The following is a 14,027-nucleotide window of genomic DNA, read 5'->3' on the forward strand; positions in this document are numbered from 1 at the left end:
CGTGCCCCCTTCCGCCCACACCGGAGGAAGCCCGGAGAAGCCGCCGTGCCGGCACCGTACTCGGCTTTCCTGCCCGTGCCCACTCCCACGGAAAGAAAGGTCCCGAAATAACTCCCTGGAACAATGTGGCCATTAGTAATGGGGGGTTTGGGGTTGTTTTGGTTTTTATTTTTTTTTTAGAGTTATGGTAATCCAACAACGCTTGGCAGCAAAGGAGCTGGGGAACGGGAAAGATGTCGGCGTCCGCGCACGGCCCCCCGAGGGATAATGCCTGGGCGGTGGGTTTCTCTGCGTCCCGGGCGAGCTCCTCACCTCCTCCCACCGCTGAAGGGCTGGTGGGGAGCGGAGGGGGGGGAGGGGGAACTGCCAGAAATCACACTTCTTGTTTTAGCTCCGCTGAAACCCACCTGCCTTTCGGGCTCGTTTTTACGTCAAGATGCCGCTACCGCATATGCTGCCGGCGGCGGCGGCGAAGTTTTCTGCCAAACCTCAGCGCGGAGGAAAGAAATAAGGCAGGGGAGGGTTTTTCCGCTTTCGGCTGCCAATTCCTTCCCTGGATCGGAGGAACCTGCAAAACCCTCCTGCAAACCCTGGTTGGGGGGGGGGAAAGGGGATCAAAGTCCCAGGGGCCCATCATCACTGAAGCCGCAGCTTTTTGAAAGCCCCGAGCGCTGCCTTCGCGCCCAGGTGCTTTGATGGAGGAGGAGATAATTCTTCTCTCCTGCTTCGGTTGGTTTTAAGAGCTTGAATTCCTATTCCCCGCTTCCCTCCATACCCCCCTCACCCCCCCCCCACGCTTCCAGCTATCAACCATCGCTTCATTTTTCCCCCCAAAGCAGCGAAAAGAGAGCCGGGGGTTGAGCACCGCTCGGGTTCGCGGGTTGTCAGCCAGGCGTCCCATCCCCGCGCTCCCAACTGCCGATCCCGACTGTCAAAAGAGAAGGATGCGCGGGGAGCACCACCGGGCTGCCCCCCCCACCCCCCTTCCCCAGCAGGCAGAAGGTGCCCACGAAGGACCTGCCGCCGCTATTTATAACCCCCTCGCTTTCCGCAGGCAGTGGGTGGCGAGAAGCGGGGTGCTGCTAACACCCCACCACCACCACCACCACCACCACTTCTTCCTTTCCTTGGGGTTTTTCCAGCCGGGAATTTGCCCAGCTTCTCGTTCCCGCTGGAGCGGCAAGCCCCGGGGCACGAGGGGTGGGCTGCTGGAGGAGAGGCGGTGGGGAACCCCGGGGTCGGGGGTGAAGAGGGACAGGGGAGCCCCGTTCGAGCATCCCTCGGCTCCCCGCTGAGAAACCCACCACTCGCCCGCTCTTTTCCATTCTTTATTCCAGCACTCACGTTCTTGCTTTGGTCACGACCTCCAAAAGGTGGTTTGGTGGTGGTTTTTTGTTTTTTTTTTTTTTTTTTGGTAGCTGCAGTGTTGTTTTGTGGGGGTCTTTTTTCCTCTAATTTCCACCCACTTTCTAGAATATTATAAAATTAAGCAAGTACAGTAACCATCAGTTGATAATAAATACATATTTGTTAGTTCACAAAGTTAAAGTGCTTTGAGAAGGGATGTAAGAAGCTCTATCCTAGATTTGGGGAGGGGGTGGGGGGTGGTTCTTGGAAATGTAGTGCAGTAGGAAGCTCTGGCCTGTTGTCCGTCGTCAGGAGAGGCAGGTGGCATCTCCCCTTCCCCTTCCCCTTCCCAAAAAGACCCCTCGGGCACTCCCCAGCGTCCCCGAGCAGGCACGAAGCGGGAGCTGTGCCAGGTTATCGGAAGCATGAGATACAGCGGCCCCTCCGTTAGCCTGAGGCTGGGGTGGGTGGGGGGATTTTTGGGCCGGCGAGAGGGCTGGGAAAGGTTTGGACAAGGTGCGGGATCGCCCCTTGGCACACAGGCGCGGGGAGAGCATCCCGTTTTGTTTTTTGTTTTTTCACAGTTTAGTCTTGCTCAGAGACCTCAAAAGCCCAAGGGGAAGCAAACCCCCGTGGCCTCACGGCGGAGGGAGAGAGGCAGATCTGCTCCGGGTGGTGGGGACAACCGCAGCCCCCCCCCCCCCCCCCCGAGCCCGTGGGCATCACCCTGAGATCCTCTTTCCCTGAGGAAGCCCGGTCCCTCTCCCGGAGGAGAGGTGCGGGGAGCAGGATCCTCCTGCTCCCCGCAGATAAATGCCCTTCGCTGCCCGCAAAGGATTTGTGCGTTTAAAACTTCTTTCTTGGGCCTCCCGGGTTTGGTTTGGGCTCCGCTTCCACCTTCCCCTTCCGTCTGTCCTTCCCCACACCCCAAATCTAGTCGCCTTCTGAGGCTTTTCCATGCAAAACGCTAACTTTGTGCCTGCCCTCGCCTTGCAGGTTTTCCAGCGCTACTTCCCCATCTCCCTCCCGTGTCAAAGCCGGCTGTTAAAAATAAAAATAATAATAAAAACAAATAAATAAATAAACCAAACCCTAAAAAACCCTTCCAGAGCCCAATTCTCCAGACCGGAAGGGGACTCACATGTGACACCGGGAGCGTTCCATCCGCTTGCCAACCCGGACACAGACATTAGCCACTAAAAACTTGGAGGCATCAGTCCCCGCTCGGAGCGAAGCGCGGGGTCAACCAGTCAGAAAGGCCAAGGGCTGGTTGCTCCTCTTCATCACATGCACGTTCCCGTAAGAGAGGAGTCATCGCGCCCTGAGGATCAGTGCATGCACATCGGCAGAAGTCCCCTCAACGTCCGCACCCCGGGCAGGCTCAGGACGATGACCAGTACGGAGCTACCAGCACGGGCTCGGGGAGAGGTTGACCCCACTCCTTTCACACTGCTGGGTACAGCAAATGTCCCCCGCCTGTTAGGGTACCCCTTCCCTCCCTGTCCCCAAATCCTGCTCCATCTGGCCCTGCAGTCGTGTCTTCCTCCACCTTCCTCACTCTTCCACCAAGGCCGAAGACAAAGGGGTCGCTGCCCAAGATCCCTTTCGGGACAGTCAAAGATTAACGTCCAAGGGAGCGAGGAAGAGAACGGGGATGTCTCCTCAGGAGCGGACAGCAAGTGCAGGGAGAGCGGCAGCAGCCAGGATGGTGGGAACACAGTCCTGTCGCGTTCAGTGGAAGAGCTCCACCAACACCACCATCAAGAGAAGCTGCAGCCAAGAGCCAAACGTCATGGTGGCCTGGCCCTTCTGGGACATGAACCTGAGCTGGTTGACCAGCCGCTCCTTTACCAGAGCCTGCTTGAATCCATCCTCCTCCGAGATGCAGACGTAGTGGCCGTAGTGAATGTGGCTCACGTTCTGGATGAAGTGCAAGCAGGCCTGCTGGGGGTGGGTGGTGTTGCAGGTCTTGATGAGGCTGTTGTTGTGGTACCAGTTGTAGGTGGCATAGTGGGACTCGATGGGACAGTTGAGGTAGTAGCGGGAGAAAGGGACGACTGTGATGTTCTGATAGTCATCTACGGGAAGAGATTGAGAAGTGGGGAATGAGACAGGCACGTCCAGGAACCATGGAATTCCACCACCCCCCTCCAAGTCTGGAGGGAAGAACAGTTGGGTCGATGGGGACACGTTACACAGCCGTTTAATGACAACGGCGGGGCCTCAGCCATGCCTGGGGAAGTCCATGGGACTCTTCTCCCAGGACATCAGCAAAGACCGAGTTTAAGCCCTCTCACCCGGCTCAAATTCATTAATCCAGCGATTAACTCCCAAGCCGAGACTTGCTCGGGGTGTTGGTTTCGGCATGATCATCCCCAGCTCCCCGACAACGAGTCGTAACACCCGGCAGAGCCCGTAGGAAGACCCGAGGATCAGGTCCCCCTGCCCCCAAAAAAACCCTGGATAAAGGGCCTAACAGCTCAAAACCTTTACATACCTTCCTTAACATCCCCTTTTTGGCACCTTCCTCGCCACGGGTCTAGGTTCAGGTTCTGATGTACCTCCCTAGCAGATGGGAACAAGCATTAACAAAGCACTTAGGTAACATCAGGGAAGCAGCGCTTCCGTAGATCAGATCAGATAAGGAAGAAAGTTTAAACACCTGCTATTACCCGGGCAGGGAAAAAACACACCCCACGCACCCACTTAGGAGGTCGGTGGATGACAAACATGAGACCCAGCAGCTCCGCACAATCAACTGCTTTAAACAGCAGCACAACCCGTGGAGCTACACGCATTTTTAACAGCAAAAAGAGGGGCTGGGTGCTCAAAACCCATTGACCTCTCCCTCCCCAGAGCAGGGACGGATTCCTGCAGAGGTTTTGGGGACAGCACCGACATCCGCGCTGTTACCGCCTGGACACAATGGGCTCAACCTCTCCCTCTCTGTGATGGTATTTCTCACTTGGGATGCAACCAGCTGACAGGGATGGAGAAACAGCAAGCTGTCGGCACCACGTACCGGTTCAGATAAACCGACTGACAGCTCCCGTTGGACCACCCGCAGTACGGGTCCCTGGCCAGCAAGCAGCTGTCACAGTTGTTGCGATACACCCTGCACATGTCCATGGGTATCTCCATGACTTTATCCGTTGAGCCGATGTAGAGCATCGCCTGCAGGAGGAAAGCAGAGGGGCTGATCATCCCGCCACCGTGTCCCGGTGCCACCTTAGGAGCGTCTAACACTTCTGCAGCTTCACTGTGCTACTGGGGTAGATTCCACCCAGGGAGCAAACAGCCACGTTCTTCCCTCACCTCCAGGAGAGGAGGTGTCGGAAAAGCTCCTTTGCCCACTGGTTTGAAGAGACAGAGAGTTACCCAGGACTGGGGACATCAGCCCAGCTGCTAGGATTTAGCAAAACACGATGCGGGACCACCCACAAACCCACCCAGAGGCTACTTCCAGATCCAGGGGTTGTCATTAAACCATCGGTCCCTGCCTCCCCTGCTGCCTGCTTTTAAAGCTGCAGCCCGACCCGCTGTTTTCCTTTCTACGGAGCAGGCAGAGACCCACCCTCTTGTGGTCCAGGATCATGGACTGGATCGGGTCCTTCTTTGGGAAAACCTGGAGCTCCATGATGTTCTGCACCCCATCGGGCAGCTCCACGATCTTGTGGATGGATCCCTTGTCTGGAAAGAAAGAGGGGAGAGGGTTGATGAAGCAGGGCGGAGAGCAGAACAGCGAGGCAGAAGAGATGCAGGCAGGGGTGGGGAAACCAGGCAGAGAAGCAGCTCTGCCTCCGGCCCTCGCCGTGGCAGACAATACCCACTCTGCAGAGCCAACACCGACTGGATTCCTGAAACCGGCCACCCAGAGAAGACAGAACCTTTTCTCGGAAGGACCGTGCTTGCTCTGCGAGGATAGCAGCGTTTCCCCACGGCAGAGCCTTGTCATCCTCTCAGCCAAGAGCCCCGAGGAACCCGTTCCCCATCGCCCTTCGGGACCTGGCTGTGCCCGCTTTGATCAGCTTGCGCCGTAAAGGCCTCCGCAAGAAAAACCCAACCGCTCTGGAGCTCCGCTCCGCTCTCATCGCCGGCCTGTTCTTGCGGGAGCCTCATCTCACCACTCGCCCGAGGCTGAAACTTGGGGTTGTGGTTTGGTTGGTTTATTGGTTTGTTTTTTTTTTTTTTTTTCCATTTTTCTAATTGAACTGACTCCCTTCCCCAGTTAAATGACTCCAAACTGGTGATTTAAGAAAATGAGTCAGTTCGGTGGAGGGGTGGAAAGACAGATCCTGAGGGAACGGGGCTCAGGAATCCTCATCCTTTACCCTCTTTCAGTACTTGCATCATTTCCCCTTCCCAAATAGCCGCTCCTTTCTCCACCATCAACCAGGGGGAGGTGAAAGATGTGACCGCCCCCAGGTCAGGCAGGGATTAGGGACCCCCCAGGTGCTGGCTTTTACCTCCGTGCCCGCCTTCAGCGAGGGTGGGCAGCTGCCCTAGCCAAGCCCTGCACCTTGGAGCAAGCTCCCTGGCAGGACTCCGCAAGGCGCTAGCTGCATTTAAGGTAAGATTTTCAGCAAGATAAGAACAATCTCAGCATGCGTGGGCCCTAATCCAACCCAGGCCACCTACGGAGAGCTGTGTGTGGTTTGGTTGTTTGGGGTTTTTTTTGGTTTTTTTCTAGATCGCAGATTAGGAAACAAGAGCCGCAGAATGCCCCTCCACAAGCAGGCAAGAGAGGGATGCGCTGGGTTGAGGGACTTTTGCACCCTCCGGGCAGTGAGCACGGGAACCTCCGGCAGCTCGTCAAACTGAGCTCGCCAACTTTTTGCTCTGCCATCCTGTCCACCTGCAGCTGAATTGCCTCGGCCCAGCTCTCGCAGCATCTCCGGCCGTCCCAGGACCGCCGGCAGCTGTGATCAGCTGGCTGTGTCTCCAGCCAGACGTGCCGGCCTCGCAGGAAGTCTGCGCTGCTGCACTACAGCAGACAGGGACAGGAGACGACAGAGCGGGTCCCTTTGCAAAGGATTTCTGCTTGACAGCGTAAAGCTGCGCTTGAGGAGAGCTGTGCTACCCCTCCCCGGCCCTAAAAGCACTTGGCCTGAGACCCACAACAGGCCGAAGCAGCCCAACTCGGTAAATTCCACGTGCTGGGATTCTGCTTTCAGCCTGTCTGTGCCCATGCAGCCAAATTGGATGCGTTTAGCTGTACTGGGACTTGGCAGCTCTTTTCAGCTTGACAAACATATGCCAAGCTGGGAACACAGCCCCTCGCTTCGCTCTGCACTGGGGGTTCTCGTCTGCTTCCCTTGGGTTCCCTGCCCTTGAAGGGAAAGCAGACTCTGGGGAACTCCGAAGGAAATGGTTCCCAGTACCTGTTGCCAGATAAAGCACGTTGTAGCGGCGCCCGTCAGCCGCAGAGACCTCGTGCACCCCGATCTTCTGGTAGCGGTGCTTGTTGTGGAATAAGGGGCTCTTGGTGGGGGAGAGGGGCTCCACCCGGTCCTCCACCTCCGGGTGGCTGTCGGCTATCTTGAAGGTCTCGCTTGGGGTGTGCTGTCCAGAGGAAACGCACTGCAGCAAGAGGGGACAAAACCCACCGTCGGAGTCAAGACGGGTCCCCTGAGGGTGAGGCTCGAGGCAGGAGGGCAAGGCAGGGCAGAGCGCGGATGCCTCAGCCCAGAGGAGGATGGCCAGGAACGGTGCAAGAACCTGCCCAGGGGTAAACGCAAGCCCTGGGGCTGCTGTGACTGTGCCCGTGCCAGGTCCTACCAGCGATCTCCCCTGCAGAAGTCACGGTTTAGGAGACTCACGCCCTGTCACCCCCTCAGAGGCTCAGGAAAACCTCTCCCCACCCTGCCGTTTGCTGCCGGGTCAGTGGTGCACCCGTAGCAGCAGGACTGGGCTGCAGGTTGCCTTCGGTGAAACCCGCGGGGTTAGCAAACACAAGGCTAAACAAACACACATTGTCCTCCAGCTTCACACACGAGCGCTCACAGGTCTGTTTACCGAGGCACGTAAGAGCTCATCTCCCCTCGCTCTCTATGAAGGCGTTGGACCTTATCCAGCCTCCTTTTGTTTCCAGCAGCAAAGCTCAGATCCTTCCCGCACTGCCTGCAACCTTCCTCACCGCCCCAGCTCCCACCCGGCTGCTCAGTGGTGGGACCGTCCCCTCACCTGACTCAGCTACTCTGACAACTGCAGTGGCAGAGCAAGGACCAGCTCTCGTGGCCTCAGGACACCTCTCCACTTCACATGGGCACCTTTTACCACTCACTCACCTGCCCAGGCTTGATCTCTGGGTTGGGACCATTATAGCCTTTGAGTTTGGATGTCCGAAACACGTTGTCAATGTCCCCAAAGGAATAGACGCAAACAGCAGAACTTCCCCTGCAGGCAACGAGACAAAGAGAGGGTCAGGGAGACGTTGGCCATCACCCCCACAGCTGGGGCACGGCGGTGTGCACCGTGCCTTCGCTGACCGTGTCCACTCTGGCTGTTTCCCACCCACATGCCTGCCAGAGAGATTACAGGGCCGAAAGAAAGGATTTGGCCCGTGGGACAGAAGGTCTCCCCGTTTTGCAAAACTCCTCACCAGGTGTTTGTGAAGAGCCCGTAGACTTTGGAGTGCCGCCAGTTACTCGCCGGGACAAAGAAGACATCTTGCAACCAGTTGAAGTTGCCCTTGGTGACCGGGTCGACACAAATCAAGCTGGCCTTCAGGAAGGTGGTCCACTTGGAAGCAGAGAGCGAACCGGTTCCCCCTTTATCTTCCTGGGGGAGAGGGAAAGCAGGGAGTCAGGCTTTGGCAGAGAAGAACACAAAGTCCCACCCTGTCCAGCATCTTGGATGGGTAACTGGGGGATGCTTTGGAGGTATATTTGGTGCTGGTCACTGCAACAAGCATGTACCCCTCTAATATCTCAGCGAGACAGAACAGGGCTTTCTCTACCCTTTGGGAAAGCCAAAGGACATAGCCTTACCCCACACGAACTCTGCAGCAGAGGAAAGAATTGAGCCAGGAGGGCCAAATCATGCGCCGATAACACCAGGTGAGCTAGCATGTCCATTTGCCACCCCTGTTACACTCTTGCCTCCCCACCACCCACTGTTCCCATGGTACCTTACACAGCTGGGCTACTCGGGAGATGTTTCTGGGGGCCTCGGGGCTCTTGTCTGGGTTGTCTTCACGAAAGAAGTAGTAAATCTTGTCCTGGTGAGGTTCTTCATGCCTTAATGTGGTGGCTTTGACAAACTGGGGGTCTGAAAAGGGAAGTGAGCTGTCAGAAAACCTTGGCCTGAACACACATATTTCATCTGAAAAGCCACCGGTGAGGACCAAACCACTCGCTCTCAGATAAGATGAGGAAATTCAAACCCCATCTGTGCTCCAGGCAAAGGACAGGTCCGAGCCCACCCTCTACACCTGACCGGTGCGTTGCACTAACAACCGCTCTTCACATGCCACTTTCCCAGCGGGTTCCCCTTCTTCTCTCTCCTGCCCAACTCCACGCACCCGTTCCCTTGACGGCCAAGTCCTCAGAGCCCGGTGAAGCCTCGGCTGCTTAGCAGCAAAGGAAACCCGTTCTCCCTTCTTGCGCAGGGGAGCTATAATCATACACGAAGGTTTCCTCGGTGGAAACAAGCTGCACCGTTGTTTGCGTTTGCTGTGGAAAACCCAATGATGCTCTTCCTATTAATGCACCGCTGCCACAGAGGGCATCCCCAGCAGCAGCAGGGTCCCTCCGAGCATTGTTAGTTGGTGTCCCCCAAGGCGGGGAGTTCTCTGTAAGTGTGGGACTGGCCTCGCGGCTCCGGGTCTATCAGGTTGGTTTGCCGGTGCCTCGGTTGCCCCACTCCACTGCCCTGCATGAACAAGTCCTATTTTTCCCTGGTGTCATTTTGATTTGCTTTTGTTTTTGTTCAATAATGTCCCATTCCCCAGTGTCACTTGGGACGCTTGGGGGAAGGCAACGTAATAAGCTCACGGAAACTGCGGAGGGTCCTTTCTCTCTATTCCCCACCCTGTCCCATGCACAGCCCAACATGTTCCTGCTTCAAGGTCTCACCCTGGCTGGGGATTGGGAAAGAGTCACTGCCCGGAGTAGAAGTTGTTCTTCCTGTTTCTACCACCGCATAGCAGCTGATGGGCACCTTTACACAACCATATTTCCTTCCAGCATCTGACAGGGGACTTGCCGCCCATTTCTCTCCATTTCCCCATCTCCTCACCCTGAGCAAGAGGAACTCACTTGATGGTTGTTTTGTCCCAGAAGCAAAGAGGTGAAATTCCCCCAGCTGGCAGCGAGAGCGCTGGAGGGAGCTGCTGGGTCCCTCCTCACTGGCATTGTGGATGGGCACCGGATCAGCGCTCTCTACAGCTCTAGGGGTGACCGAACCCAAGCAAGAAGCTCTGGAGCCACACCCCAGCTGGGCAGAGAGGATGTACCCCTCCAAGCTGGGCCGTGTACTTATGGCCCCACTGTTGCAGACTGACAAAGACTCCAATTTATCTACCTGGTGGGTCCCACGCCTTCAAGATCACCCCCATACTCACTCTGCATCACTGTGTCGCTTGTGTAGAGCTCTCCACCACCTCTCACTCGACGGAAACGGGGTATCTTGCCGTTCTGCTGGCTCTTCTTGATGGTGGAGTAGATGTCATGACCTGTGGGACAGGAAGGCTCACTTGCAGCGGGCTGTTTCCAGAGGGAGCAGAAGGGTTTGTGAGAAGAAAACAAAGAACCGAGAACTCTCTGGGCACACGGACTCATAGAGATGGTGGATACAGGTCAAGAAACCCAGTCCTCACTGCCTAGGACTGAGCAGGCCTGGCAAGACTCCCCAAATCCTTTTCCTTAAAGAGTGGCAGGGACAAATTCTTGCTCTATATCTGAGAAGGATCCTCATCTGTCCCTCTGCCAGGTCCACAGCAGTGGAGTTACTGCAGGACCCTCCTTCCCCGCCGTTTCCATTGCGCACAGAGACTCAACCCCCACGCCCTGGACAGGAATAAACAAACTTCTGCCACGCTCGGTCCTAGAACAACGAGCATTTCAATGAGGCAAAAGCAAGAAGCGCTAAGGCCGATCGCCAACTAGAGCGGACAAAGACCTTGGAGCAGCCTCAAGGTGCCTCGAGAGAGCCCAGCCTTCCCGCACAGCGCTACGACTGAAAATACGTGAGCAGTCAGACTCACCGTCAACGACGACGAGGGTATTGGAGTCAGGGGTGAAAGGAGCAATACCTCTCCCATCCCACGAAGCGCTCTCCTTCCTCTGCGTCTGGGGAAGGACAGAAACGAGCCCTAAGAAATGTGGTAAGCGAAGGGGAGCCGGGTGCCCACATCCACCCCCCGGGGCAGGAGGAAAGCAGCTCTCCTTGGCTGGCACAGCCCAAACGAGGGAAGGACGCAGCCCATCTTCGGACAGGCCAGGCAGAGCCACCGCTGCAGGTCGGAGGTGAGGCAAGAGGGGCTACGACAACTGAGCACAGGGGTGGCATGTGTGGACCTCTGCTCGTGTGGGCTGTCCCATGCTGTCACAATAAGCAGCACAAGGGAACTGGAATTTGGGCATTTCAGAGCACTCTGAGAAGGACGGGGGATCAGGGCACCATTTTACAGATGGAGACAACACAAAACTAAACAGCAAGCGCTTTGCTCTGGTCCTATCACAGGTGGCCACAACATACCAAGTTCCAGCAGGTGGGAGCGCAGGCGCCGGTCCCACACACTAACATCCCGTCTCCATACTGCTCCACTAGCGTGAGGTAATTTTTATTGTCCTCCTGCAAGAGAAAGAAGAGGAGCGTGAGCGGCTGCGAACGGCAGAGCACAGCCCCGCAGCTCCAAGCCCACAGCGCTGCCAAGCACATTGCTACATGGCTTCCTAACTTCTCCATGGGTCGTGAAACCAGAGGAGGAAACTAGGATCATCTCCTGTGATCTCCTGCTCCACAGGCACAGGAGGTCTTCACCCAGAAGGAGTACATGAGCAGCGTACGCAGTTCCTTCCCCAGCAGCCCTGCAACCCACGTCCTCCAACCCTCACCCATCCAGCTGCTCCTCATATGCTGTTCCACCACAGGTAGGACCTACCAAACTTCCAGGCATCATGCACAGTCCTTCATTTTTCACCGGGAAGTCTTCCTAGGATAAAAGAGAAAGACCTATGCTTTAATCCCTTCCCTCTAAAAGTCAACTGACTTGGCCTCAAACCCCACGCACTACACGCTAGTCACTCTCCTCACAAGAAGCAAAAAAAGCACATCGGCAACGCAGCCCTTTTCCCCACCCTCAGCGTTTGAAAACCCTTGGAGAGGTTGGGCTGGATCTCTCAGGCCCTCGAGGTGACGAGAAGTGGGGATGCAGGGCCCAAGAGGCAGGCACGACTGGGCTGCCCTCCGAAGGATTTCGGGAAAGGATCTGGCTTTGCGGGGAAATGCACGTTCAATAGTGGGTGGTGGTGTCCACACGGAACACGTGAACCACACTGTTGCTGGGAACAAGAAGGGAAGTTTCTGGGTCCAAACTTCAGCAACCGACTTGTTTGAGAAGGACAAGAAGGGGTCATGAGAAAGCAAACTGTCCTGAGGGTTTTTCTGCTGTATTAAACTTGGCGCCCAGCTGATCCAGAGCTTCCTGCTTTTGAGGAAAAGCAGCCTGGGCTCCGAGAATGGAAAGGGATGGGAATATAGCTCCTGAGCATCCCTTCTCACGCTAAAGAAAGGGTTTCCTACTGGAAAAATCCTCCCTCTGGGGCAACAAAGACCTCAGGAAGACCACGGCCTGGGAAGAAGCCACCCCCAAGTAGTGTAGGAGACTTCCTCCTTGCTGCAGCCATTCATCGTACTGACGTCGCATCTTCCCAGATGGATGGGACAGGCTGGGCAGAGACCAGACCCTTCCAGGCCTGACTTCGCTGCTGGCAAAGACATAGGACCTAGAGTTTGGGGTCAGAGACAGATGCTGGACACCTTCTTACAGGGGCCAAACTTGTTAGCAGAGCATCCTTACCATGTAGTTCTCATAGGTTGCAAAGTCGTAGTAATAAAGCTTTCCCTCTCCCCCGACGTAGATGGCCGAGCTGTTTTCTTTATGATAGAAGACCGGGTACTTCTCGCTCCTGGGAAACGCATACTCTTTCGCACCTGGGAACAGCGCAGAGGAGACGCTCATCAGGGGAACTGCAGCTGACAGCGAAGAGCAGCCGCAGCCAGCTCAGGCTGATCGACTCCCTTTCCCGTGTCCTCCGTGGGAGCGATGAGAAAAAACAAGGACAGGGGGCTGGGGGCCCCCCCTCTGGGATGCCTGGTCCGGCGCCAGGCAGGCAGGGAAAGGCAGCTCCCATGCTCAGAGCTCAGCTATTGTCCCCTTGGCCCCAGGGGACAGGAGAGCTGCACAATGGAGAGGCCCCGCCTGGCCCCTGCAGGGCTGGTGATGGAGGAGGAGAAGGAGGAAGGGAAACTTCGCTGTAGGAGCTCTTGTAGGAGAGGAGAAGGTCACTGTGACTTAAAACTGGCTCTGCAGCAGCCAGGTGAGCGCTGCCTTCCCTCCTGCTCTGATGGCCTTCAGCCTCCTGGCTTTGAGATGAAGGGTTCCCTCCCCTCTTTGCCCACCCTCTGACAACTGCCTCGTAGATTTGGCTCCTGCACCCTCTTGCATCTGGCACGCCTGCGGCTTTTTTGTGCCCCTGCGTATGCTTAATCGGAGCTGTGAGTTCTCATCCAGCTGGACGAGAGAGGAGCTGCTGCACTGCCTTGCAGCTGAGGGACAACATCCCCCTGCCCACGGGATAGATCATTTCCTACCAGGCACATCCCAGCATCCCACCTCTCCTCAGCAGCCTCCAGCTGCGCTGTCAGCATCCTCCCTCCACGGGCCAGGAGGGATGGAGAAGGTTTGGAGCACCCAGGCCAGAGCTCACACACGTCAGGGGAAGGATGCGCTTAAAGCCACAACTCGTGGGCTCCACGCCCCAAACGTGAACAAGAAGTGAGCTGCAAGACCTAGGACCCATGTCACAACCAGTTGCTGCAGACGGGAAGCTTCCCAGGCCCAGCTGGGCGGAAGAACTGCCTGTCCTCCCTTCTCTTTCCTTCCTCTTTCACCTTCTGGCTTTTCCAGCTCCTCTTTCCTAAAAACATCCTCCCTTTCTATCTGCGTCGCCAGCTCAGGTGTGGGAGGCTGGTCCTGCACCGCAGCACAGCTGTGAGCCTCATCCCCTGAGACTTTTGCCATCCTTCCGTGGGGTCCGCGGGTCCTGCATCCCTCGCCGGGGACGGTGCAGCCACATCTGGGCAGCTTTGAGCAGCCGTGCCGGGGCTCAGCTCCGCGGCAGGGTGCGACACACGTGGCACATGTAGACCACCCTGTCTCCTACCATAGTTTGCAGCAACAACAAGAGAGAGGCTGCTCCTCCAAGGGGAAAAAAAAAATCTCCTCCAACTGGGAATGACCTCTGCTTAGCGTGATTTTCCTCTCTCCCGCTTTTCCCTTTTCCAAAGAAGAGGGGGCCTCTCTCCTGGCAAGTGCTGCTGCTCCCAGCAGACAAAGGCTGCGTCTGCCTCAGGAGCTGGCTGCCTGCGCAGACAGGCAATTAATCAGTGGCACGTGTCCCTCTCTATTTATAGGGGCACTTGGCAGGACAGGCAAAGGACAATCTTTGCACAGC

At 56.5% G+C, this 14,027-nt stretch overlaps 1 protein-coding gene across 1 annotated transcript; it reads right to left on the reverse strand.

The window, feature by feature from the left end:
* Positions 1–1,908: 1,908 nt before the first annotated feature.
* On the reverse strand, positions 1,909–12,485 carry SEMA7A (semaphorin 7A (JohnMiltonHagen blood group)). The gene is made up of 13 exons (XM_082489024.1): positions 12,371–12,485; positions 11,453–11,503; positions 11,047–11,142; positions 10,553–10,637; positions 9,911–10,021; positions 8,477–8,616; positions 7,949–8,127; positions 7,635–7,743; positions 6,729–6,927; positions 4,922–5,037; positions 4,370–4,521; positions 3,845–3,912; positions 1,909–3,425 (listed from the first exon to the last, which is right to left on the reverse strand). Exons 1-13 carry the CDS (start codon positions 12,371–12,373, stop codon positions 3,079–3,081), a joined length of 1,656 nt encoding a protein of 551 aa, XP_082345150.1. The 5' UTR covers positions 12,374–12,485; the 3' UTR covers positions 1,909–3,078.
* Between the last annotated feature and the right edge of the window lie 1,542 nt (positions 12,486–14,027).

Source organism: Vanellus vanellus (assembly GCF_965231255.1).
Source record: "Vanellus vanellus genome assembly, chromosome: 11".
NCBI classification, from domain to species: domain Eukaryota; kingdom Metazoa; phylum Chordata; class Aves; order Charadriiformes; family Charadriidae; genus Vanellus; species Vanellus vanellus.

What these genes read in the sequence shown, in the direction of transcription:
- SEMA7A (XM_082489024.1), bottom strand. An exon ending in CTCCCACCTGCTGGAACTTG is followed by an intron (nt 10,638 to 11,046) that starts GTATGTTGTGGC and finishes GTCCTTCCCCAG; the next exon opens with ACGCAGAGGAAGGAGAGCGC. An exon ending in AAAAGGGGATGTTAAGGAAG is followed by an intron (nt 3,426 to 3,844) that starts GTATGTAAAGGT and finishes CTCTTCCCGTAG; the next exon opens with ATGACTATCAGAACATCACA.